The 27,742-nt window shown below is 42.7% G+C and overlaps 1 protein-coding gene and 2 pseudogenes across 1 annotated transcript in view; 2 read left to right on the top strand and 1 right to left on the bottom strand.

Annotated features, from left to right (window-relative positions):
* Positions 1-16,627, top strand: LOC132654310 (C-type lectin domain family 2 member D11-like; annotated as a pseudogene).
* The window catches only part of LOC110539594 (C-type lectin domain family 2 member D11-like), a 25,545-nt gene continuing 13,717 nt past the window's right edge, over positions 15,915-27,742 (bottom strand). The window contains exons 3-6 of the mRNA XM_021626446.2: positions 19,330-19,456; positions 18,222-18,400; positions 17,550-17,656; positions 15,915-16,564 (exon numbers count right to left, since the gene is read on the bottom strand). Coding sequence (XP_021482121.2) covers positions 16,372-16,564; positions 17,550-17,656; positions 18,222-18,400; positions 19,330-19,456 — 606 coding nt within the window. The 3' untranslated portion in view covers positions 15,915-16,371. The remainder of the gene's footprint in view (positions 16,565-17,549; positions 17,657-18,221; positions 18,401-19,329; positions 19,457-27,742) is intronic.
* Positions 20,339-26,624, top strand: LOC110539593 (serine/threonine-protein kinase pim-3-like; annotated as a pseudogene).

Below are 27,742 nucleotides of genomic sequence, written 5' to 3'. Positions count from 1 at the left end.
AGGCTTTCAAGTTTCAAACCTCTTCCTGAATTCAGTGAGTGACTTCCTCTTGGCTCACAGATGGGTGCTGCAAAGACTGAAGAGGCGTCCAAGGGCATGCTGAAGACAGAGCCCGCTACTCCAGACTGCCTGCAAGAGGTAGACATGGGTAAGTATTTCAATGTGATTGAACCAAACTAAAAGGACAGAGGGGAGATTCACCAGGAACACATAGGAGCTGACCCTCTTGCCTGTTAGCCTGTCATGGTGGGTCACTTTGAAGTGGTCACGATTGAAGGCCTCTGTTATACTAGTTTCTCTAACAGAGTATAAAATGCTCAAGTGTTTCTGGGCAGGAGAAACAAACAATAAATTTATTCTAAGAGCCCAAGCCACAGCTTTGTTTTTGGTTTGGTTGGTTGATTTAGTCTTCGTTTTGTTTTTCATTCTTTTCTTTACTCTGTGTTTGGTGTGGGTGTGTGTTTAGCTTGCTGCTTCACTCTAGTGAAATACAGGAAGTTGCTACAGAACATGCTTCTTATGTCCCAGAGTGAAGGAAACTCTAACGGCACAACTTTCAATGTGCACAGCTGGGGATGTCATCTATGGTGCTGGGACTCATAGTTCTCAGATCCACTGTGATTCAAAAGAAAGGAGGGAGGTGAGGTGCCTTGGGGGGCTGGCTGAACCCCCTCCCCCAACCAGGGGCTCCTCTGGCACATCTATGTTGTGGTACATTATTGAAACAAAGGATCCTGTGGAATTTATGTTTCAGTCTTCAGAAAGGAAACTGTCTTCTGTATTTGAAAACTGTCTGCTTTATTCTTTTATTTTTATTTTCTCTACCTTCTTCCATTACTTTAATTTTTCTTTGCTCCCCTATTTGGTTTAGTGAAAGAATATTGGCTTTCCTTAAATACAGTGTTCATACTTAACAACAACAACAAAAAACAAGGTAGAGAGGAATGTAGATGTTTTTTCAGTTTAGCCAATTATTCTCATAGCTGAAACCACTTTTATTTGCTGCACAGTTTCATATACACACTATATTTCTGTGAGAGAAGTTAGCCTGAGGTGAGAATTTATCATTCTGTTTCTGTATATGCTTGGGATTTTCCATAACACACTAAAGGCCACATATGCAAATAAATAAATAAATAAACAAATAAATAAATAAACTTTCAGAAGTGAAACACCCACATGGGTGTTTTTGTGGTGGGAATATTTAAAGAAAATTTTGCATGTTACCTGACTGAAAAAGAGAGCCATGGAATTTGATTACTGAATTCAGAGGACATCTTTGTTTAAAGTACAACTACAGAGAAAAAGTGTTTGAGGGCAAGACGTTGGTATCAGTTACCAAACCAGGACTAAAACTTCCAGAAGACGAAGAGGAGAAAAATAAACAAGAAGAAAAAATGACAAAGTTTGAAAACCTCTGCAAAATTATGAAGGACATTTTGGAGAAAAAGGTTGAAAAGGTGGTTGTGTCAAACCGATTGGTGACATCCCCACGCTGTATGGTCACAAGCACATATGGCCAGACAGCAAACATGGAGTGAATCATGAAAGCTCAGGCCCTCCGAGACAACTCAACAATGGTTACACGGCAGCAAAGAAACATCTGGAGATCAACCCTGATCACTCCATTATTGAAACCTTAAGGCAAAAGGCAGAGGCTGACAAGAATGACAAGTCTGTGAAGGGTGTGGTCATCTTGCTATATGAAACTGCACTCCTGTCTTCTGGCTTCAGTCTGGAAAATCCCCAGACACACACTAACAGGATCTACAGGATGATGAAGCTTGGTCTAGGTGTCGGGGAGGATGGTCCTACTGTGGATGACAGCAGTGCTGTTGTAACTGAAGAAATGCCACCCCTGGAAGAAGACACATCCCGCATGGAAGAAGCAGACTAAGCCTCACCAGAAGAACTATGTGTTTACACTGACCCTCATTCCTTCTGATAATATATTTTCCAGGGTTTTGGTTTATTTTTGTTAACATTTAAAGCATCTATGGCATGAAAACTAAGGTAAGATACAATTTCTTTCTACTTGTGATACTGTGATACTTTAGGTTTGATTCCACAGGTTGATAGAATGTTTAAGACATAATGTAACTTACTGTTAACTTTGTGGTCTGAAGTGTTTCGCTGTTGAGCTGGATTCCTTAGACCAAATCATTTGTCACTTTAAGTGTTCTGAGATATACATGTTTAGAAAGGACAAAAATTAAGATGGCTTAAGTTTCATCTTACAATTTTTTTTAGTCCCCTGTGGTTTTAATTCTGCATGTACTAGTCTTAGAAGAACACAAGTTAAAAACAACTTGACAAGAATTCCCCTTATGGCTTGTTTTTCAAAGTACTGAGAACAATCCCTAAGCTTCTTCCCTAGGTCTTGTAATTCAGCAAGGCTTGTGAATGGAAATAGTGCCCAACCACATTCTGCTTTAAAAGGACCCCGTTGTACAATGGTTAATAAACCTCTTGCTTTTGCAACGAAAAAAAAAAAAGGTAAATACAGATGAGATAAAAAGAAAAGAAAAGAAAAGAAAAAGTGTTACAAAGTTTCTGTGGACCCAAAATCCAAAAGATGTGGTATATTGTTTACCAACACAAAGAAAAATAAATTGGATTTAGTATAATGAACACTCTGCTCTTGTCCCTAAAAAGGGCTCTCTCTCTCTCTCTCTCTCCCTCAAGAAATTGTACCTAAAATGTACTGATGGTTTTAAAAACCCCATGGTAGGAACTGAAGAAATAGCTAAGAGGTTAAAGCACTTGTTGTTCTTCTAGAAACTGATTGTGAACATACTATATTTGTTTGCATTTGACAATTATTCCTATATAAAAATCAAAGTCATTTTGTATGTTGACATGTTTTCCCACAGCACTGTAATATCATTCATTATTTTTGAGTCTTTTTAATAGAAATTTATATGTAGATATATCCATGCACTCCTTTATCTTTATGAGGCTTGACTGTTATTTGTTATTCCTGCCCTATTGTGCTGGATAGGACTTTAGAGTCACACTAGAACAGTGAGCAGACACCTTGACCTTGTTCTGTGTTACTGGGGAAAACATTCATGCTGGCTGTAGTGGGATGTTTCTGTTGGTGTATCATAGACACATGTCTTAATTAGGATTTCTATCACTGGGAGAAAACACTATGACCCAAGCAATTTAGGGACCAAATGGTTTATTTGATGTTTATTTCCATATCCCTCTTTATGGCTGAAGGAAGTCAGGACAGGAACAGGGCAGGAAGCTGGAGGCAGAAACTGATATAGGCTATGGAGGGGTGCTACTTACTTGTGGCTTTGTCAGCCTGCATTCCTTTAGAACCTAAGACCACCAGCTCAGGGATAGCACCATCCACGATGGGCTGGCCCTTCACTAATTAGGAAAATGTAGGGGAAAGGAGAATATGACCTAGAAGTGATAGGAACTTCACAAAAAGACCAACAGAGCCAACTAACCAGGGCCAGGAAGGACCTGCTGAGACTGAAACACCAACCAAGGACCTTGCATGGACTGGACCTAGGCCCCCTACAAAGATGTAGCTGGTGAGCAGTTCAGGTCTCATGTCGGTCCCCTAATAAGGGGAGAATGGTCTCTCTCTGACATGGACTCTCTTTTCAATTACTTCCCCTCTGGGAGGTAGGCACACTCAGCACTGATATGACTTGAGGAGCTGGGGTGGATGGGAAGGGGGCTCCCCTTTGCTGAGGAATAGGGGCAAGGGATGGGGAAAAGGAAGGGCTGGTGGGACTGGGAAGTGAGGAGGGATGGGGCTAAGACCAGTATGGGAAGGAAGAAGGGAAGGAAAGAACGAAAGAAGGAAGGAAGGAAGGAAGGAAGGAAGGAAGGAAGGAAGGAAGGAAGAAAGGAAGGAAGGAAGGAAGGAAGGAAGGAAGGAAGGAAGGAAGGAGGAAGGAAGGAAGGAAGGAAGGAAGGAAAGAAAGAAAGAAAGAAAGAAAGAAAGAAAGAAAGAAAGAAAGAAAGAAAGAAAGAAACATTAAAAACAAAAATTGGAAACCACAGGATTTCCCTGTGTAACAGAGCCCATGCATCATCCTGGACACACTTTCTAGACCAGGCTGTCCTTGAACTCACAGAGATTCTTCTGCCTCTGCCTCCACAGTGCTGAGAATAAAGGCTTCTGCTACCACACCCACAGGAGATGTTCTCTTGTTTGAGTTCTCTTGTCTCAGATGACTTTAGCATTTGTCAAGTTGACATATAACTACCCAGCAAAAAACTTTTTGATAGGATAAGGAAGTTGCTTTAATTCCGAATGTGTTGATAAATGCTACTTTGAATTTACATTGCATTTTGCACATGATTTTGCTGATTTTATTGAAATGCTGTTTTTAATTTTCTTATTCTGTTAATATGTTGAACTCCATGTACTTTGTTCATAAGAGTTAGTGGGTTGGTTGGTCCCCTAAGAGTTAGTTGGTTGTTGGATTAGTTAGTCAATTAGTTGTTAGTTAGTTAGATACACAGACAGGTTGAAAGAATGAAGTCTAATTTAGTTCATCTCAGTCTTACTCAATTTTAGCCAAAACTGGTCTTGAACTCCTGACTCTCCTACCTCTACTACCAATGTACTGGAACCACAGTCCTGTGCTACCACACCTGGCAGGTTGCTTTTATACTTTTATTGTTATGTACCCTATGTCCTAACCAGGTCTGTTCTTATGGAACGAAATCTATATATAACCTTATTGATATCTCTGTTCAACCTGAGCTTCACTCGTTCTGTTTCTTGCTCTTTGACTGGCCCTTAGTTCAACAACTGGAAGACTCTGTGACAAAAATTCCGTTTCCCTTTCCTCTAGTCTTCTCGGAGCCAAAGTCATCATTTTCAGACTGAGACCATTGGTGAAGGGGGTTTACACTAGGGAGTGAAATCCAAATCTACAGTGATTCTGGGTAAAATTATCTTTTTCTACAAAAGGTTCCTGAGATTGATGTTCTCATGTTGATATTTTCAGGTAAAAAGCTCCAAGGAAAATGTCTCAGAATTGCCTCCCTTGAGTCTCCTGCTATGCTTTACATCAGCTATGTAGTGATCACAGTCCTCACTGTAGCAGTAATTGTGCTTTCTGTTGCTTTGGCAGGTAAGTGACTTATTTTCCAAATTCTGTAATATTCTATCCACATTGACAACCTCAGTAAATACTTACTGACTACTGTGAGCCAGGCACTATGGGAAGGGCTTGAGAAAACACACTGGAACTTCCTGTTCTCTGGGAACTCAGGCTCCAGCAGGAAGCTGCAGTGAAGGAACAGCACAGGCTGTGGTGTGCATAGGAGGCCAGGCTCAGCATCCCTGGGAAGATGACATCATCAAGCTCTAGGCAGAGATGCAGGAGACATATGTCCACCCGGGGTAACTGTCTAAGGCAGAGAACAAGGAGAGCAATACCCAAAAGAGGAACCTCAAGGAAGTGTGAGGACAAAGAGGAGTAATATGGCCAGGAAGACACAGTGGCTCTCCCCATTACCCATGGTTTTAGTGACCATGTTCAATTGTGTTTTCAGCATATTAAATGGACAGTTCCTGAAGTAATCAATTTTTAGGATGTTAGTACCACAGTGTTCAGAATAGTGTGATAAAGTCTCACACTGTCCTCTTAGGCACGTGAACCATCCTTTAGAGCAACATGTCCACACTGTGTATGCTACCTTCCCAACAGTTCTTGCTGCTATCTCGATCATCAGGCCGACTGTCAAAGTAGGTGTCCATACAGAGTGCTTGTTGCTGTAGCAACCCCCACTGTAGGAAACGATCATCCAAAGCACAAAAGTGAAGATGTTATAGAAATCAATACACTTCCAGGGAGCCCTGCTGTCAGTGAGCACCTGAGAGGGAATGGGACTCAGACCCAGGGAGGGAGACCTTTAGATAAAGGCCCATTGTGTTCAGGAGAGGACTCCTACAGATCAATTGGGAAAGCTACAATCAAATTCACACCTCACATGTGAGCACAGGAGGGGAGGCCAAAAAGAGACAACACATGCTTGTAATAATGCATTGTGTTTTCTAAATTTTAGTAAGAAAGAATGAACAGACACCAGTGAAAAACACCTATGCTGCTTGCCCATGACACTGGATTGGATTTGGAAACAAATGTTTTCATTTTTCTGAATCCACAAGTAACTGGACCTTCAGCCAGACCTCCTGTGTGGCACAAGAGGCCCAACTTCCTCGATTTGACAACCTGGAGGAGCTGGTAATGATCAGGGATTGGGTTGTTTCTTTGTTCTGTTGACTATATATTGCCTAGAGATAGGGAGTGTAAAGATGAAGCATGAGGAAGTTTCTCACCTCAATCAGGTGGAGACATGGGGAACATGTGAGTGTGTGCTTTTGTGATGGTCACACACATCTGGATGAAGCTCTGAGACGTTGAAGAAACATTACTGCATGTCGTGCTCACAGTTAGTCTGAGAGGTCAGAGGTGCCATTTTACCCAGATACCTGGTGGTCATGAGTGTTTTTCTCCAAGCTGGCACATGTTGTATACTTAAGGTGACAACTCTTAAGAACAGCAAGGGGTGGCTTAGCCAGGAACCATGCCAGCCACACTGGGGTGTGTCATTAAATTTGGTACTTTAATAGAAATGAGGTACTTTAGAATTACAGATGTCAACTGGGTCCACTGAGAGCTGGAGGCTGTTACACCTCTGTGACCCTCAGTTACACCCTCCTGACATCTCTAGAGGAAGCTGTGGAGTGGAGAGCCTCAAGGATCATCTGAAACAGAGACACACATGTATTTGCTTTCTGTGTTTCATGACAGGGTTTCCTAAGGAGATACAAGGGGACTTTGGACTACTGGATCGGTTTGCACAGAGAGTCACCACAACTCCCTTGGAGATGGACAGACAACACTGAGTATAACAGCACGTATGTTTGCAGATGCTTTTCCTTCTACCGTGTTCATGTGCTGTGATCACATGTGAGTTGTGGCTCTGAGAGATGAATGGCTGCTTAACGTGAGGCCAGCTGTACTGGAGAGGAAGAATAATAAACTCTTGGGTTGCAGGTGTGCCTGGGAGGGAGGGTGTGTGCTACAGACAGGAGTCAATCCCCAGCCAACTCCACATCCCCACAAACTTAAATCCTTTGGAGATTCTCCCATGTATTATTGGCCATCATTTCCAAAACCTTTACTTAGTGTGATTTTACTCAAATGATGGTGGCATCTGGGGGAGGTACTGTCTGCTTCTTTACCAACTTAAAACTTTTTGTTGATGATAAATGCCCTGTGTGGGATGTAGACAGAACCTCAGATGGGCAGTGAGGGCTCTGAAACCCTCGAAAGACTGTAGAACTGCTAGCCAAGACTCATCAGTCATTGTACAGCCATACCTGTCCACAAAAGCAGAGACTCCAAGGGCATTGGAAAACCACCCCTAAAGTCTTGTTATCCGTTGGCACAGGGGATAGTTCTTGGATTAGAGCACATTGTTTTACTAGAATTGTAAATCACAGACCCAGTCATGTCCATTATTAAAACCATTTCAGCAATTTAATAAATGGGTTTCCTACTATATAAAATGCTTCAAAGCAGAACTAAAAATCCCTCTCCCTGAGGCCACCATGCCTGCACTTCATCTGAACATGTCAGCAAGCACCAGTCAACTGCTTTGTACACATGTTAAAGGATTCATCATGAATGAATGACAAAGGTGTGGTGTTTATAAGAAAGCCTGGAAATACTAAAGCTGCCAGGTGCAAAACTGGCACAGGACTGTCTTTCTTTGACAACATTCATGTTACAAATAAGCAGGGAGATGGGTGAGATTTTGTTGCAGGAGTGAATGCAGTTCTGGGCTCTGCAGACTTACTGCTTTTGGTTTCTTTTCAGGTTTCCCATCCGGGGAAAGGAAAACCATGCCTACCTGAACAACAATGGGATCAGCAGTGCCAGGGTCTATGCAGATCGAAGATGGATCTGTAGCAAACCCAACAGCTATACCCTCCAGTGCTAAAATTCTTTTTCTCCTTTCTAGCCTTTGCCAAAACATGCTTTTAGCCTGTCATCTACAGTTGCTTCTCTTTCCCACATCTTCCCACATTGCTATCAAAAGGAACTTAGAATATTCTTGACATCCCAAATGAAAACCATCTTGAAGAAGTGTACATACAGGGGATTAGAAGAACATGGTTGAGTCTAACATAGATGTCGGCACTCAGACCTTAAGTGTAAAGAACAATTAATGTTAGTGAACCCCACTTTTACTTTTATGCAGAGAAGTCCTTCTTTTGAGTCTATGAGACCACAGAAATGAGTTCCCAAAAGTGTGTGTGGTTGTTATATGGTGACAGATACCTGTAAGGTGAGCTACTTGCAGGTTGAAACAGGAGAGTCACAGGTTCACAAGTGAGAAGTGAAGTATGGGAAAGCTCCCATAATGATAGGAAAGATAGGAATCTGTAGCATCTGATAATTTGGGAAACATATTGTACGTTCCTTTCAAAATTTATATCAACACACAGAAAATTTAAAATTTAAATGAATTTGAAATTTAAAATGTATTTGAAACTAAAATTTAATTTATGCTCTTTAAAACTTAAGAGACCCTGGCAAAATTTTCTTCATTTTTTAATGTTTTTACTTCCAGTTTTACAGTTATAAGTATAATTGTATAATTATACTGTTCTAAGTACAATCTATTTTATAAACAAATACCATTTTAATTTCACCACATTTATTTATTTATTTATAAATCACAGTTTATTTTCTATGTTTTTTATATTTCATTATTTATTAAATTTTTATTTTTATATTAATTACAGTTTATACACCTTGTATAAACTTTATGCACCCGGCTGTACTCCCCTCCCTCATCCTTTCCCAATCCCATGAGATGAGAGAAGGAATCCAAATAATCCAATTAAAAAACGTGGTACAGAGTTAAGCACAGAATTCTCAGCAGAGGAATATCAAATGGCAGAGAAACACTTATTCAAGAAATGCTCAAAATCCTTAGTCATCAGGGAAATGCAAATCAAAACAACCCCAAGATTTCACCTTACACCCATCAGAATGGTTAATTTCACCATTTTATTGGATTTATTTCACATCAAATTGGAGTTAAACTCCTTAAGTACTCAATACTTAATTTTGCACTAGCATGCATGTTATTGGGTCCTAAAAAGAAAGTATTTAAAATCTTTATACAGTTAAATACACTGAACTGATGAGTCCCAAAAAGGACTACAAAAATAACAGGCTACAAAGCATCTCCTGATCTTTTTATCTCTTTCTCTCCGTTTTGTTTTATAACTGTTTGATTTGCCAACAGGGGGTGGGGGCATGTATCCATGGTAGACCTCCTGGTCTCTGAGAAAAAAAAAGATGAGGTGGGGAAAAGGAGGAGAGGGGAGAGGGAGTTGGGAGGGGAAAAGGAGATAGATGGGTGATGGAAGTGGACTGGTAGGAAAAGAGAGAGGGGAAGCTGTGATTGACATATAAAGTAAAGAAACAAAACAAAAAAGACTACGTTTATATCTATTTGATATGTGCTTATTGTTTGTATAAATGTGTGTGTGTGTGTGTGTGTGTGTGTGTGTGTGTGTGTGTGTGTATGGAACTGGAGTTAAAGACTGATGTGAGTGGTCATGTGGGTGCTGGAAATGGAACCCAGGTCTTTTGCAAGAACAAGTACTCCTAACTACTGAGCCATCTCTCTAGCCTTTTCCTCTCCCTCTCTTTTCTTTTATTGGTAGAGCTGAGCAAGCCTTGGGGAAACAACATGTATCCATTTGCCTGCAAATTTCATGGCTACCTTGTTTTTAATAGCAGAGTAGCATTCCATTGCATAAATGTGCCTCAATTTCTGTATCCGTTCCTCCATTGAGGGACATCTAGGCTGTTTCTAGATTCTGGCTATTACAAATAGAGCTGCTATGAACAAAGCTGAGCAAATGTCCTTGTTTAATGGTGTGGCATCTTTGGGGTATATTCCCAGGAGTGGTATAGCTTGATCCTGAGGTAGTACTCTTCTCAATTTTTGGAGAAAGCACTAGATCCAGATGAATTTCCAAAGTGGTTGTACAGGTTTGTATTCCTACTATCAGTGGAGGAGGGTTCCTCCTTTAACATGCTTCTCAGCATGTTGTCACTTGAGTTTTTGATCTTAACCATTCTGATGGGTGTAAGATGGAATCTTAGAGTCGTTTTGATTTTCATTTCACTGATGACTAAGGATGTTGAGCATTTCTTTATGTGTTTCTCTGCCATTCGATATTCCGCTGTTGAGAATTCTCTGCTTAACTCTGTACTCCCTTTTTCAAATGGATTATTTGGTTTGTTGGTGTCTAATTTCTTGAGTTCTTTATATATTCTGAACAGGAACTTTCTATCAGATGTAAGGTGGATGAAGATCTGTAGGCTGTCATTTTGTTCTGTTGACATTGTCCTTTGCTTTACAGAAGCATTTTAGTTTCAGGAGGTCCCATTTATTAATTGTTGACCTTAGAGCCTGAGCTGTTGGTGTTCTGTTCAGGAACTTAAAGATCATCCTGAGTGTGGTAACACAGAAACAGAAAGATAGACATGTTATACACTCACTTATAAGCAGATATTAGCTGTATAATATAAGACAGCCATACTAAAATCTACAGACCTAAAGAAGCCATGCCTTTCTACCTCAGTGATCCATATTAGAATTGGATTATCCTACTTCAAATTAAGCAAAAACACTTCACAGATGAATTCTCTATTTTAGGGTTTTACTTAAATCCAAATGTAGTCAAGTGGACAGCCAAGAATACCCATTACATGGGCCAAGCAGCTATAGAAGCAAAGGTCCCAATGGTGGACAGTTTCAATTCTCCTTGAAACATGAAACCTCTTGGTTCCTTCCTGGCCACAGTTCAGAAGCCAGGAAGAGCTCTGGTTTTCTTATCTTCTAAGCAAGCTGCCTTCCTGCCTGCTGTGTAGGAGGTGTAGCTGACACTAAGCATGACTTCTGAACAGCTTTGGAATTGTGGCCCTAGGTTTTCAAGGCAGAAATACATTGTAGGAATTCATCAGTGTTAGCCCATCACTTAAATGAATGACTTTTGATGTCTTGAGCAGGGAATGCTACAGTAGCCTTTGAGGCCATTGAAGATATCAGTGTTCCTTTGAGGCCTGTGAGTCTTTCTTGACCCAGGGGTCATTGGCCACTGCCTCTGTTCTTGAGGACAAAGGGAAAAGAAGCAAGCATTGAAGCAGAAAGAGATGGGGATTGGTGGGAGAGAAAGGTGGGATTGGCAGATGGGTTATATATCTGAAGCACCTGGCCCAGGTGATGACATAGGATGCTGATGGTGACATAGGACCTTCTCAGAACCCAGAAGGCCCCTGAGGGCAGGACAATTGAATTTCCTGCACAAAATAATATTCCTCTTGTTTAATTACAAAATGGAGAGCTAGGGTTTGGTGGTGAGGCTGAAATGAGGATGGTGGAGTGTCCCTCATGCAAGGCAAGTTAATGTATATAAGTGTAGGTTCACTGGAAGCAACTCTTAGTCACCATGCAAGAGAAAGAGAGACTGTGCTGGTAGAGATCTATCTCACCCAAAGGGAAAAGGTCCTAGAGGAAGGGTTTCAATGTAAGTTGGTGAGAGCAGTAGGAAATGTTAACACCAACAAGAAGGGAAGCCTCACCAATCAGCCAGTGTTACATTGGTGAAAGAAATAGGCAAAAATAAACAAAGATGTTGTTTGAGGTTTTTCCACTGTATATACAATTGCACTTCTTGGTTGCTGTTTTTAAAATGTATCCTATTGAACTAATTTATTCAAAACTACCCTTAAGACCCAAAGAAATAAGGGAGGAGTAATTATATATTACATTTAATGCATTAATCCTGAAATTGTTCCTGATGGATGTAAAGATGTAGAATGAAAACAGGCTAAACAAATCTCAGCCACCAAGAAAGCTCCCTAGAAGATCTATAAAGGAATCCTTTACCTGAAGATGAAGAGAAACACAACGAAGAGACCACTGAGAAGAAGAAAACCATGCTTGAGGACATATGAGAGATGGAGAGAGTGAGATTGTTTGCTAGTGAAACAGATGTTTTTTTTAATTTTTGAAGACATGAATGAACCTCATACTGTTTTTCTTTTTATTTTCTTTTTTTATTATTTTATTAATTACAGTTTATTCACTTTGAATCCCCCATAAGCCCCTCCTTCCTCCCCTCCTGGTCCCAGACTCCTTCCCCCTTCTTCATGCATGTCTCCCCCCCAAGTCCACTGATAGGGGAGGTCCTCCTCTCCTTCCTTCTGATCTTAGTCTATCAGATCACATCAGGAATGGCTGCATTGTCATCTTCTGTGGCCTGGTAAGGCTGCTTCCCCACTCAGGGGGAGGTGATCAAAGAGCAGGCCACTCAGATTATGACAGAGGCAGTCCCTCTTCCCATTACTATCTAACCCACTTGGACACTAAACTGCCATGGACTACATCTGTGCAGGGGTTCTAGGTTATCTCCATGCATGGTACTTGGTTGGAGTATGAGTCTCTGGGAAGACCCTTGTGTCCAAATTTTCTTTTTCTGTTGCTCTCCTTGTGGGGTTCCTGTCCTCTCCCAATCTTATTATTGTTTTTCATGACACATGTATTAGTTTTCATTCCCACCATGGTAAGCAGCTTTCCTTTCCTTCATATCCTCCTCAAAGTGTCAACTCTTGTTTGGCAGTTGGCAGAGGGTGGGGTTTGAGTACCTAACCCTGACTTTTGTGGAGGATTCCTGTCATAATAAATATTGACCCGGATTTCATAAGTGGGTATGCACAGCTGTAATAATCTTAATCAGACCTGATGTTTTCAGCCTGTTGAGATACAGTAAGTCATGGCTTCCTGGTGAAATTTCACCTTCATAGCTTGAGTTCTTGAGATTATTTCGGTAAGAACCCATCCAATAAGAAGTTATTGCTGAAACAAAAATGACATAAATAGCTATTTTGTTTTCTTCTTAAAGTAAGTCTCTTGTGAAAATATTTCTACCAAGGTATCTTTCTGATCGCTTGATTTCAGATCTAACACCCACATGTGCTAAATTGACCCATGGAGGAGGACTCAGCTCACCCTGAGCAGCATCAGAAGGCTGGTGTCAATACTATTCTAAGAGGCTGTGTGCACATTATCAATTATGAGAATATTCCCCTCAGATTTGAGCTCTGATGGGGTCATTGTTTCCAGGTGACAGATTTCTCCTGTGTTCTCATCTTCTCACAGAAAGAATTCTCCCAAGAGAGTTTGAGCACAAGTTTGTTTAACAAGGCAAAGTAATGCTGGAATGTACAGTACACTCCAGAGCAACGTTGGAGCAGGCTGGCCTGGAGGTGGGCAGCAGAGCACTGCACTCTGCATAGTGCAATTTACAGATGGTTCTTACGGTCCCAACTCTATGATGTCATTGGTAAGTTCCCATCTGGGGAATTTCCTCTATCTTCCATTAAGGAAATTGTCCAGAGCCAAGATGTCCGCACAGTTTTTCTTCCATCTCATTAGCATATTCACTGGTGGCATGTATAGTCACTGGGAAAGTTCCCTGGTGCCTAACTCTCCTACTGGAGCTTCAAGGGTGTGTGAGTATAAAGGAGCATTGCAAACCTCAGGAGACATAGCAACCTAGACACAGCTGTAGCTCCCTTGATGGCCTCCCTGGTCAGGATGTCCCTAACTAGAGAGCGATGGGTACGTATGTCCCTGGCTCCCTCCTGCTCATACCTACTCAGCTCTTAACAGCTGCAGATATTGCTCTTGTTAACTCTTGATGTATAGTACTGCTTCTCTCTGAAAGGTTTTCCTAGAGATTTTTTTCCTAAAAAAAAATTTCACAAATGCATTGTTCTCTGGTGTTGATATAATAGAAAGTTATGATCAGCAAGCAGTCAAGTATTTCTTTCTGACAAGTAAGAATACTGAGATTTTCTGATGGCTCAGTGTTTAGGAACATTGATAGCTGTTGTAGAGGACCTATGCTTGATCCGGCACCCAGACTGCAGCTTGCAGCCATCTGTAACTCCATCCCAGGGGACCCGACTCTTCCCTCTTGCTGTCAAGGGCACTGTATGCACATGGTGGACAAACACAGATAGGAGCAGAACATCCAGACACACAAAATAATTATTTTAATTTAAAAATCATTTTAATTGAAATTTTATTTGAACACAGTATATGCTTCAATTGAATTAATTAAATTTTACATTGAGTGATCAGGATCTGACAATGTTTATTTTAACAGAAATATTATTATGCCTCTTTATATAGTAAATTCAATCTTATTCTTCTTTTGATCACAAAAATGTAAATGAGGCAATAGTTTTCTTTTAGAAAAATGGACATCCAAGAGAGTTATCAGAATAAACACTTTATTTTAATTTTTCTCAGTGAAGAATATAAAGATTTCATTTATTTTCTACTGAAACATCAAAATATTTACCTGCATACTTCCTACAGTTTGTACGTGCACAGTGTACTATAGAGAAGTGTGGAAAAAGAAATGATGAGAAAATTAAAACGGAGAGGTCTACGGAACACGGGAAAGAGAGAAGTCCCTGTCCTGGTACATTGTTGTTGCCATGACAGGAAACTTTCCCAGCAGCCCCAGGTTCTCGCAGCTCCGCATACTGGGAAGTCTAGCACCAATGTCCCAGCCTCTGCCCATGGTCTGCTGGTGCATCTCCACAGAGTGGGAGATGTCACACAGGCAGAGCTCAGTTTACCTAGAGTCACTCTCGTTATGACAGCTTTAATCAGTTACTACTTGACTATTTGGAGGTGTCAATCAAAACAACTGTTCCCTTCCCATGTTCTTTAACTCTGGGGTTCGGGTGTCAGAGTCAAGAGCAAGGACTTTAATCAAGGTTCTATAAACCCAGATGTGAGATGGCTCGGGTGGGGGTCAGGACTTTGAAAACAGTTTTCTGCTGCTGTCTGCAGATGATCTTTAGCAAAAAGATCTGCACAGGCCACACAAGGCCTCCAGTGCCCCCTGCTGGCCTGGGCTTTCTTCTGTAGAACTCATTTTTTTAAATATAATTTTTAAATTAAATTTTTATTTTTTTATATCAATTACAATTTATTCACTTTGTATGCCAGCTGTAACCCCTTCCCTCCTCCCCTCCCAACTCTACCCCCTACAACTCTACCCCCTACTCTCATCTCCTCCTATGCCCCTCTCCAAGTCCATGAGTGGGGAGGTCCTCCTACCCTTCTATCTGACGCTAACCTATCAGGTCTCATCAGGACTGGCTATATTGTCTTCCTCTGTGGCCTGGTAAGCCCACCTCTACTTGGGGAGGTGATCAAAGAGCCAGCCACTGAGTTCATGTCAGAGACAGTACCTGTTTCCCTTACTAGGGTACCCACTTGGAGACTGAGCTGCCATGGGTTTTATCTGAGCAGGGGTTCTAGGTTATCTCCATGAATGGTCCTTGGAAGGAGTATCAGTCTCAGAAAAGCCCCCTGTGACCAGATTTTTTGGTTCTGTCACTCTCCTTGAGAAGCTCCTGTCCTCTCCAGGTCTTATTATCTCCCCCTTCTCTCCTAAGATTCCCTGCACTCTGCCCAAAGTTTGTTTATGAGTCTCAGTATCTGCTTTGATACAACGCTGGGTATAATCTTTCAGAGGCCCTCTGTGGTAGGCTCCTGTCCTATTTCCTGTTTTCTCCTTTTTCCAATGTCCCTCCCATTTGCCTTTCTAGGTGAGGATTGCTCATCGTACCCAGGGTCCTCCTTTTAGCTCAGCTTCGTTAGGTGTACAGATTTTTGTAGGTTTATCCTGTATTATATGTCTAGTATTCACTTACAAGAGAGTATATGCCATGTGTGTCTTTTAATATAATTTTTTTTTATTTATTACATGTTACTCACTTTGTATCCCAGCTGTAACCACACCCTGGGCCCCTCCCAATCTCGCCTTCTCTCCCTCCCTCATCTCCTCACATGTCCTTTTCCCACTCCACTGATGGTGTGTTTTGCTAGATAAGCACTTCTGTGGAATGAGCTGTGAGGCTCACATAGCTAGAGCTTATACCACAGCCATTGTCTGAGTCCAGTGCAAACAAAAGCAGGGTTTGGCTGAGTTCCTTTCTCCTGCCACATGACAGGCTCCAGATTTACCTGGTTGTTGCTGTCTAGTCAGAGCATCATTTTATCTAAAGAGTAAAACCACACATCAGCTGAGCTTGATCCTCTGCTTCCCACTGTGAACCTGTGTCTCTCCTGTTTCTTAAGTAGCTGGTATCTCAGGTGTGTGTCACTTTCTAACATACACACACACTTTAGGAACTCATTTTTGTGGTCTCATAGACTCAAAAGAAGGACTTCTCTGCACAAAAATAAAAGTAGGGTTCACTAACTTTAATTGTACTTTAAACTAAATATATGAGTGCCAACAAGCATCTCTTGGCAAAGGCTAGAAAAATGATTTTGGCTATGGAGGTTATAGCTGTTGGGCTTGCTACAGATCCATCTTTTATCTACATAGACCCTGGCACTGCTGATCCCGTTGTTGCTGAGGTAGGCATGGTTTGCCACTCCCCGGATGGGAAATCTGAAAAGAAATGAAAATCAGTAAGTCCGCAGAGCCCAGAACTGCAATCACTCCTACAACGAAATCTCACTCATCTCCACTGCTTATTTGTAACATGAATGTTGTCAAAGAAAGACAGTCCTGTACCGGTTTTACACGTAGCAGCTTTTATTTTTCCAGGCCTTTTTTTTTTTTTTTTATGAATGTCACACATTTGTCATTCATTCAAGATGAACCCTGTAACATGTGTACCAAGCAGTTGACTGGTACTTGCTGAGATGTTCAATTGAACTGCAGATGGGGGGGGGAATCCCCTCATGAAGGGGGATTTTCAATTCTGTTTTGAAACATTTTATATAGAGGAAACCCCATTTCTTAAATTCTGAAAAGGCTTTAATGATAGACTTGAATGGGTCTATGATTTACCACTCTGGTAAAACAGATGTGTTCAAATCCAAGAACTATCCTGTGTGCCAACGGATAACAAGACTTTAGGGGTGGTTTTCCAGTGCCCTTGGAGTCTCTGCTTTTGTGAACAGGTATAGCTGTGCAAGGACTTATGAGTATTGCCTTACAGTTCTTCAGTGGCTTTCTAGGGTTTCAGAGCCCTCATTGCCCATCTGAGGTTCTGTCTACATCCCACACAGGGCATTTATCATCAACAAAAAGTTTTAAGTTGGTAAAGAAGCAGACAGTACCTCCCTCAGGTGCCATCATCATTTGAGTAAAATCACACTAAGTAAAGGTTTTGGAAATGAGGGCCAATAATACATGGGAGAATCTCCAAAGGATTTAAGTTTGTGGGGATGTGGAGTTTGCTGGGGATTGACACCTGTGTGTAGCACACACCCTCCCTCCCAGGCACACCTCCAACCCAAGAGTTTATTATTCTTCCTCTCCAGTACAGCTGGCCTCACGTTAAGCAGCCATTCATCTCTCAGAGCCACAACTCACATGTGATCACAGCACATGAACACAGTAGAAGGAAAAGCATCTGCAAACATACGTGCTATTATACTCAGTGTTGTCTGTCCATCTCCAAGGGAGTTGTGGTGACTCTCTGTGCAGGCCGATCCAGTAGTCCAAAGTCCCCTTGTATCTCCTTAGGAAACCCTGTCATGAAACACAGAAAACAAATACATGTGTGTCTCTGTTTCAGATGATCCTTGAGGCTCTCCACTCCACAGCTTCCTCTAGAGATGTCAGGAGGGTGTAACTGAGGGTCACAGAGGTGTAACAGCCTCCAGCTTTCAGTGGACCCAGTTGACATCTGTAATTCTATAGTACCTCATTTGGATTAAAGTATGAAATTTAATGACACTCTACTGTGGATGGCATAGTTCCTGGCTAAGCCACCCTTTACCATGATTAAGAGTAGTCACCTTCAGTATACAGCATGTGCCAGCTTGCAGAAAAACACTCATGACCACCAGGTATCTGGGTAAAATGGCACCTCTGACCTTCAGACTGACTGAGCACGACATGCAGTAATGTTTCTTCAGTGTCTCAGAGCTTCATCCAGACGTGTGTGACCATCACAAAAGCACACACACACATGTTCCCCATGTCTCCACCTCCTTGAGGTAGGAAACTTCCTCATGCTTCATCTTTATCCTCCCTATCTCCAGGCAATATATAGTCAACAGAACACAGAAACAGCCCAATCCCTGATCATTACCAGCTCCTCCAGGTTGTCAAATCGAGCAAGTTGGGCCTCTTGTGCCACACAGGAGGCCTGGCTGAAGGTCCAGTTACTTGTGGATTCAGCAAAATGAAAACATTTATTTCCAAATCCAATCCAGTGTCTTGGGCAAGCAGCATAGGTGTTTTTCACTGGGCCCTGTTCATTCTTTCTTACTAAAATTTAGAAAACACAATGAATTATAACAAGCTTGTCTTGTCTCTTTTTGGCCTCCCCTCCTGTGCTCAGATGTGAGGTGTGAATTTGATTGTAGCTTTCCTAATTGGAGTCCTCTCCTGAGCATAAGAGGCCTTTATCTAAAGGTCTCCCACCCTGGGTCTGAGTCCCATTCCCTCTCAGGTGCTCACTGACAGCAGGGCTCCCTGGAAGTGCATTGATTTCTATAACATCTTCATTTTTGTGCTTTGGATGATTGTTTCCTACAGTGGGGGTTGCTACAGCAACAAGCACTCTGTATGGACACCTACTTTGACAGTCGGCCTGATGATTGAGATAGCAGCGAGAACTGTTGGGAAGGTAGCATACACAGTATGGACATGTTGCTCTAAAGGATGGTTCACATGCCTAAGAGGACAGTGTGAGACTTTATCACAGTATTCTGAACAATGTGGTACTAAAATCCTAAAAATTGATTACTTCAGGAAGTCTCCATTTAATATGTTGAAAACACAATTGAACATGGTAACTAATACCACTGGTAATGGGGAGAGTCACTGTATCTTCCTGGTCATATTACTCCTCTCTGTCCTCACACTTCCTTGAGGTTCCTCCTTTGGGTATTGCTCTTCTTGTTCTCTGCCTTGGACAGTTACCCTGGGTGGAAAAGTGTCTCCTGCATCTCTGTCTAGAGCTTGCTGATGTCATCTTCCCAGGGATGCTGAGCCTGGCCTCCTGTGCACACCACAGCCTGTGCTGTTCCTTCACTGCAGCTTCCTGCTGGAGCCTGAGTTCCTAGAGAACAGGAATTTCCAGTGTGTTTTCTCAAGCCCTTCCCACAGTGCCTGGCTCACAGTGGTCAGTAAGTATTTACTGACAATGTCAATGTGGACAGAATGTTACAGAATTTGGAGAATAAGTCACTTACCTGCCAAAGCAACAGAAAGCACAGTCACAGCTACAGTGAGGACTGTGATCACTACATAGCAGCAGTAAAGCTTAGCAGGAGCCTCAGGAGATGTGATGCTGAGATATTTTTTCTTGCAGCTTTTTATCTGAAAAAAATCAATATGAGAACATCAATCTCAGGAACCTTTCATAGAAAAAGATAAATGTACTCAGAGTCATCTGTAGATTTGGCTTGTACTCTGTCACCGTATAGCCTTTCATAGAAGGTCCTGGTCTCTAAATGGTGTCTATGGCTCACAGAAGACTAAAGGACAGGGAACAGATTTGTTGACACGGAGTGTTCCAGTTATTGAACTAAGGGCCAGTGAAAGAGCAAGAAAAGGAAAGAGTGAAGTTCAGGTGGGAAAAAAAACAGCAAAACAAAATGACCCATAGAGTGAGTTCCACAAGGAGAGCATTGTCAGGACTGAGGGAACCACTGCTCAGGGGTACCTGGGGGCAGGTCGAGGGATCAGCCAGAGGCTGGAAAGATGGCTGAGAGGTAAGGTGCTCTTCTAGAGGAACCACGTGTGTTTCCCTGCTCCCACATGGGACAGCTAATGACAACTTGTGTAGCTCCTGCTCCAGCCAATGAGACAGACGTGTTGGCCACACTTCTGTATTTCCAGTGCTAGGGAGGCAGAAGCTGGAGAGTCAGGAGTTCAGCCTTGGCTACATACAAAGTTTGGTGTCAACCTGGAGTATATAAGGATTGTTCCTAAAGAACCTAGTAAGTTAATTAATTAAATAACAACATACAAGTAATAGAACACACTGACATAACTAATGGGTGAAATATGCAATCATTTAAACAAGTTTACCAAAATCATGTAAAAAAGTAATATTGGTCTAAAATATCAAAAACTCTTAATAAGTTATAAATTCAAGAAACTCTTACCAACATGTTTATGGATACTGGGCATTTCAAAAAAATCAGCAAGGTAATTTCACACTTTTAAAATTATTTTTATTCAATACACAGGGGTGATTTTTCTGATGTATGTCTGTGTACTGTGTATTTCCCTGATGCCTGAGGACAGCAGAAGAGGGCCTTGAATACCCTGGAACTGGAGTTACTGACAGTTGTGAGGGGCCATGAGGGTACTAGGAACTGAGCCCAGGTTCTCAGCAAGAGCAGACAGTGCTTTACACATGTGCCATCTCTCCAGCATAAAATAATTTTCAAATTGCATGAAAAAACAAAAGAACAGCTGAGCAGTTTAGAAAAAAATAAATAAATAAAATGTGAGCCGCTTTGCCAGCTGCCTTCTATGTGCTTCAGCGAGGCCACTGGGCAACTGAGCCGCGAGGCCGCCCCGTTGGGCCGCGGGATCCGCTGTTCTGTCTGCGGTCAGGAAGACCGCCCTCCCGTGTCCGTGCCGAACGTGTCAGAGGCGGCACTGCACGCGAGGCCACCCGTGATGCTGCTGTCCAAGTTCAGCTCCCTGGCGCACCTCTGCGGGCCTGGCGGCGTGGACCACCTCCCGGTGAAGATCCTGCAGCCAGCCAAGGCGGACAAGGAGAGCTTTGAGAAGGTGTGCCAGGTGGGCGCCGTGCTGGGCAGCGGCGGCTTCGGCACTGTCTATGCGGGCAGCATAGACCCCCGACGGACTCCCGGTGGCCGTGAGGCACGTGGCGAAGGAGCGGGTGACTGAGTGGGGCAGTCTCAGAGTGGCTGTGTCCCTGAGGTGGTGCCGCTGCTTAAGGGGGCGCGGCGCGCGGCGCGCGCAGCATCATCCTCCTGCTGGACTGGTTCCAGCTGCCCGACCGCTTCCCGCTGGTGTTGGGGCGGCCCGAGCCGGCACAGGACCTCTTCGACTGCATCACGGAACGGGGCGCCCTGGACGAGCCGCTGGCGCGCCGCTTCTTCGCGCAGGTACTTGCCACAATTGTAGGGTCGTGCACCGCGACATCAAGGAGCCTAGAATCTGCTGAATGGCCTGCGCTCCGGTGAGCCGAAGCTCATCGACTTCGGCTCGGGCGCATTGCTCAGGGACACTGTCTACACTGGCTTTGATGGTACCTGAGTGTACAGCCCCCCAGAGTGGATCCGCTATCGTCGCTATCACGGGCGCTCTGCCACTGTGTGGTCTCTGAGTGTACTGCTGTACGACATGGTGTCGGGGGACATTCCCTTCGACCAGGATGATCTTGCGCAGCAGGCTGTTCTTCCAGTGGAGGGTCTCCCAAGTGCCAGCAGCTTTTTGAGTGGTGTCTTTCCCTGCGGCCCTCAGAGAGGCCTACTGCACCAAACTGCTGCCCATCCATGGATGCTGGGGACCGAGGGGAGCATGCCAGAGAACTGTGACCTTCGGCTCTGTGCCCTGGACACTGATGACAGAGCCAGCACCACTTGCAGCTGTGAGAGCTTATGAGGAGGAGGATCCTGGACTCCACACTGGGGACCTGGGCTCAGCCTAGCCGGCCCTCTCCCAGAAACAACATTTTCTGCTTGGGATGACTCCTGCAAAAGCAATGACCTCTGACACCTGGCGACCTTTGCCCCTGGCACCAGGCCTGTTTCTTTTGCTGTGAGTGCCTTTTTGAACGCTGCTCCACAGGGCCTGCGTTTTCTTGAGCTCTTCTGTCCAAAGATAGATGCGGGCTATGCAAGGTCCTGTCTGCCCTGGATGGATACTTGAACCAGAAACCCCTACCCTGCTGCTCCATCTTGGAGGCAGCCTTCCTGACCAACTGTGTCTGAAATGGAGCGCCCTGAGCCACCTCCCTCCCCCCAGTCTCATGGTGTTCGTCTGGGCATGTCTGCACAAGCAATGCAAAAGCTGGGCCACTGCTGGCCTGTCTGCCTCCCTGGTGCACAACTTAAAACAGTGCCAGGGTCTCTTATTTATGGTGTGACCACCCTGGAGGGCGCCCCTGCCCTGCTGGGGCTATTTGTTGTTTAATTTACTTGCTGAGGTTACTTCCTCCAAGCAGCCACCTCCTCCAGGGTCCTGGGGTGTACAGGAAAGCCAATCGTGACTGTTTAGTCCAGACCCCATCCTAAGTCCTGCACCTGGAGTAGGTCCCCAACCCACGTGTCTGTGGGAGGAAGAACTTGTACAGTGGCTAATTTAGGGGGACTGGGGGACCCTGCCACCCTGGGCACTCTGCGCTGGGGAGTTGGGTTTTAAATTATTGACCTGTACAGTCTGCTTGCTGGCTCTGAAAGCGGGGGGTAGGCAACAGAGTGTCAAGCCCTTAGTTTTTTTAGAAGCTGTGTTTCTGTGACTCTGGTGTGAGTAGGCATCAGGGGTGGGTGCTGTTTAAGTTCAAAAGTGTGAGAGTCTGGAGATAATATTTTGTATACAGGTATTTCAATTAAATGTTTTGGTATATATATATATATAAAAAAAAAGACCAAATTTGCAGAAACAACACCACCACAAATCACAGTGTCAGAAACAAAGAAGTAGTATGGTTTTGGCAAAAGTGTAGAGACATAAACCAAAATATTAAAGTTAATAATGATAACAACCATCATAATAATAACCAAAATAATAGCAAGAAAACAAACAAACAAACAAACAAAAATAATCATAAAACAACTTGAGAAACAAGTCGACATTTGGGCGTGACTTACCATCTTCCCAGGAGGATGCCCTGGCCTCCCTGTGCACAGGGCATGCTGGCCCACTCTTGCTTCTTCCTGCCTGCACCTTCCACCTATCTTTGCAACACAGAATGCTGAAACAGTCTCTATATTCATATTCTAAAAGCTCACATTACCTCTGTGAGAGGTGACCCAAGCATGAACCATGAGACTATAAAACTATCTGAGGAAAAGAGAGAGGAAAAAAAAATCTCTGTGAACTTGTCTTGACTAAACATGTCTGAAGTATAATACCAAAATCCTTATCCACATTAGAAAAAAAAAGAAACATTTAGACTTTGGACTAATTAAAAGACCTCCTTCCTGAGTTCTGCAAAGAGGGTTTAGAAACAATCTCTGCAAGACATAGATCAAAGTGAAGTTGCGTAGAGAACATCTCGAGAGCTCGAGAACTCAGCGACTAAAAGAAGAAAAGAAGAAGAATGGGTCAAACACTTAAGTATCCACCCGTTATCAAAGATCGTGCATTGAGTATGTGCATTATTACCAGGTTTGGGGAAAGACACTTGAAAACACATCATGAGTTTGTTAAAATGAAAATATACTCCCTGTTTGCCCTGGCCCTGCTACCTTCATATTCTCACAAGAGAAATGAAAACCTGTGTTTGCCTCACATGAGCATTGACAGCAACTTTGGAGATTCTTATAAAAAACTAAAAATGTTTTTTAAATTCACATTTTGCCATAGGCCAAATATCCTCCAACACTGAGGATGTCAACAATATTCTTGAGCACCGGAGCAGGGGCATTAAAAAGACAAAGTGGACCATATGCTTGCCCTCGTTTATCTCTGGCTCTGTGTCCACAGCAAGCTCTAGAGTCAGGAACCATAAAACCAGCTGTCCTGCTGCTTATCCTACAAGGCTGATCACACAGTTGTAGGTTTACTTTTTTGTGTGAGTGTGTGTTTGCATGTGTGTTTTTGATAGCTCTAACTGTCACCAACTTGTTTTTGCTTGAGCTAATTTAATCCACATGTTTTCCATTGGCTTCTTTTTTTAAACTTCTGCAGATTAAAAGCAGATGTGGTATTTTGAGCTGCTTTTGTGTTTCTGAATCCACAACTGTTCTTAGACCAATGATGCTTAGAACATGGTCTCTTTCAATCAAAGGGCAATCGTTTGTATTTGACACACAACTGAAGCCTGTGGGTGACTGTCAGACTGCAGGAATCCAGGTGAACAGCTTCTGAAAAGGCAAATGTCAGGCCAAGGGTGACAATTCTTTGGGAACAGAGGAAGGGAATGTCTGGGAAAAGTCTGCAAAGGGCCTGAGGCAAATTTAGGTGGAGTTATAGGTCCATATTTCATTGTGATAGAGCAATAATTATTATGTTTTCAAAACTCAGAAAAACTTACACCAAATGAATTGAACTTAAACAAAACTGAATCTAAACTCTACTCTTGAAAAAACTTCCACTGAATTTAACCACTATATTTACTCACTTTTCCACATCTCCAAGACAAAAGGGAGCCTGTGCTTAAACTAAAAAGATAGACAATGTTCAGGGTTAGAGGATTTTAAGCATCATATAATGTCCTTTGTATTTTGGCTACATACAAAATTCTCAACATTTATTTTTTCATTGTTTGTTGAGGTGATCTTTCTTCACATTGTATCAAAGTGTTTCTCTGTTTTCTTGTTTTGTTTTGTTTTGTCCAACACAGGTAGGCTTCTTTGTATAAGACCTTGGCTATCCTGGAACTCACTTCTTGGACCAGGCTGGCTTTGAACAAAGATCTGCCTACCTCGGCCTCCCAAGTGCTGGGATTACAGGCTGTGCCATCACACCTGGCATGTCTCTGTATTTTCTTTCTTTTTTTTTAAATATAATTTTATTTATATATTTTTTATTAAAATGTATTCACTTTGTATCCCCTCTGCAGCGCCATCCTTTGTCTCCTTCCAGTCTCCCCCACCCTCCCTCTTCTCCCCCTATGCCCTTTCCCTAGTTCCCTGATAAGAGTGGACCTCCTCACCTTCTATCTGACCCTAGTTTATCAGGTCTTATCAAGGCTGGCTGCATCCTCCTCCTCTGTGGCCTGGCAAGGCTGCACCCCCCAGGAGGAGGTGATCAGACAGACTGCCACTGAGTTCATGTCACAGACAGCCCCTGTACCCTTTACCAGGAAACCTACTTGGAAACTGAGCAGGCAATGGTTTTCCTTTGAACTGGGGGTCTAGGTCTTCTCTATACATGGCCCTTAGTATAATATAACATAGGATAAACATACTAAAATCTATAGCCCTAAAGAAGCTAAACAACAAGGAGGACCCTAAGGAGGATGCTTAATCCTCATTCAGAAGGGCAAACAGGATAGACATAAGAAGCAGGAGAGGACAAGGAACAGGACAGGAGCCTTCCACAGAGGGCCTCTGAAAGACTCTACCCACCAGGGTATGGAAGGAAATACTGAGACTCGTGACCAAACTTTGGGCAGAGTGCTGGAATCCTTATGGAAGAAGAGGGAGAAGGAAGCACCTGGAGGGAACAGGAACTCCACAAGGAGAACAACAGAGCCAAAATACTTGGGCCCAGTGGGCCCTGCAGAGACTGATACTACAACCAAGGACCAGGTCTTTTTATGCCCAGTTCATGAGACCCCCAAAGAATCGACTCTGCTGCAAAACACATGAGGGTATATTAGATACAAGCTCAAGCCTGGGTTGCAAAACTTCCTGTGGAAGCAGGAGAGTCAGGGCAGGCACGTCGGGGCTGTCTATGGGAACAGGGTTTTTAAAGGGAAAAACTGCACATAGGGAGTTACATGCCTTGGCATTACATGATTGGGTAATGGAAATCAACCTTCGAAATGATTGGTTTACTTTAAGCACCAAATCCATAAACTGTTCTTGCCTGGCCATCTGGGCCAGTTTCCAAGCAACTGTATTTCTAGAAGGCAGAAAAAGAATGTGGTAAATGCTGTTCTACCCTGCAGGTGGCTGGACATGTCTCCATCTGGCTGGCCTTCGTTCAGGCTTGTGCTTCAAACCCTAAACCAATACCCAAAAAATTAATTTTTATTTCTTTGGTCTCTCAGTCTCTGTATTTTCAATTGTTAATTCTGTGCTGTCAAAGAGCTAAGTGCTGGCAGGATTTCAGTATTGTAATTTCTATGGCCCATTACTGGGTTTTCTACTTGTAAATGCTTGTCCTTCCACATCTGCCTAAAGATGAAGATCTGGCAGCCTCCAATACCTTAAGCAACCAAAAGGATGGACTTGGCATTGTCTTCCTGATGATTGGTTATAATAACAGCCAATAGCTGGGGCAGGAAATATAGGGGCAGAAGTTCTGTGCGGGCAGATTCAGGAGGGACTGAGGCAGTGGCTAGAGAATCAAGAGACATGAAGAGGAACAGGACTGTCAACAGGAGCATGGAGGTAAAGAGCTACCTACGTGGCAGGGAGACAGGCCAGGAAGTTAGGTTCTAAGTTAGAAGCTAGCTAAGAGATTCTCTCAGCAAAAGACCTAAAGCTTTAAACTATATAAAAGTCTTGTGTTTTATTTATACTGCAAGCAAGTCTGTGGAAAGCGTTGCTGTGGTGGTTGTTGTTTTATATTACACAGAAATGTCTTTAGAAGATCAATTATTGTGATTTTTTTAATTTAATTAAGTTGATATGCAAAGTTCCTTTGATCTCCCCAATAAAGCCCTACTTGTTTCACTGCACCACTGAAAGTCTTTTCATCTATAAGTCCCTCCTCATGCTTTCTTCTCTTCTATTTTTTAACATTTAAAAACAATGAATTTACTATAAGAAATTACAAGCCTGTAAAAAAAATAGAGAAAATAATATGCTAAATTCTCATGTACCTAGTTCCAACACTTGTCTGCATGTGAAAAAAATCTATTTTCATCCATTTTCTGTTCCTCTTGTCACCCCATTCCCAAGATTACTTAAAAAAAAATCAGATTTGTAAACACTTTCAAAACTGAAATGACTTAACCTATGATTTCCAGGTTTAGTGTTGTACTTAAAACCTCTTCCAAATTCTACAGAACTAATATATACTCTTGCCTTTTAGGTTACCACTCTGACTCATGAGCAGTGTCAGGCTTTCAATAACTAACTAATTTCACTAAATGTGTCACCCATGCTGTCACAGAAAACATCATCCCATGCTCTCTTGTTGGGCATAGTGTTCCAGTATATGTGGAAGTATATGCCACAATCTCCCCCATTCATCCGCTGATAGATGCTCATGGGTTCCATGGGCTTGCTACTGTCAGCAGTGTTACAATACACACTCAGGTATAAATATCTCTTACCAGGGGCTTGGGAGAGTAGAGAGGAAGTAGGCAATATTTACCATAAAGAGGTGACAGCTCTGGTGTCAAAGGCACAGTAGGAGGGAGTTCACAGTAAAGTATAGTGTTCCTGAGAATAGCTGAGGGGGTTTCTAATGCATTCACCATAATGAAACAAGAAAAGTGTGTGTGAGTGTAAAATGTCAATTAAAAAAGGAAAGAAAGAATAAGCAACTATACTAGAGAGTTTAGGATTGAGCTAAAGAACAGTACCTGATGTGTCTTCTGGAGGAGACTTCAAGCATCAAATGCCCCAGGTTCAAACAGGATTCCACACCACACATTTCTTATACAGTATTACGAGTAAGATTTACCAATAATCTTCTGTTTTTACACATGTAAAATTTCTGATACTGTTTTTTTTTTCATTTTGATACATACATGGCAATTCTGTCATCCATCTTTCTCATGCTGTATACACATATCTCTTTCTAAATTCAAACGCCTCTTATAACACAGTTTGAGCA

This window comes from Meriones unguiculatus, chromosome 5 (assembly GCF_030254825.1).
Source record: "Meriones unguiculatus strain TT.TT164.6M chromosome 5, Bangor_MerUng_6.1, whole genome shotgun sequence".
In the NCBI taxonomy this organism is placed as follows: domain Eukaryota; kingdom Metazoa; phylum Chordata; class Mammalia; order Rodentia; family Muridae; genus Meriones; species Meriones unguiculatus.
This window is presented reverse-complemented; position numbering and strand designations above follow the sequence as displayed.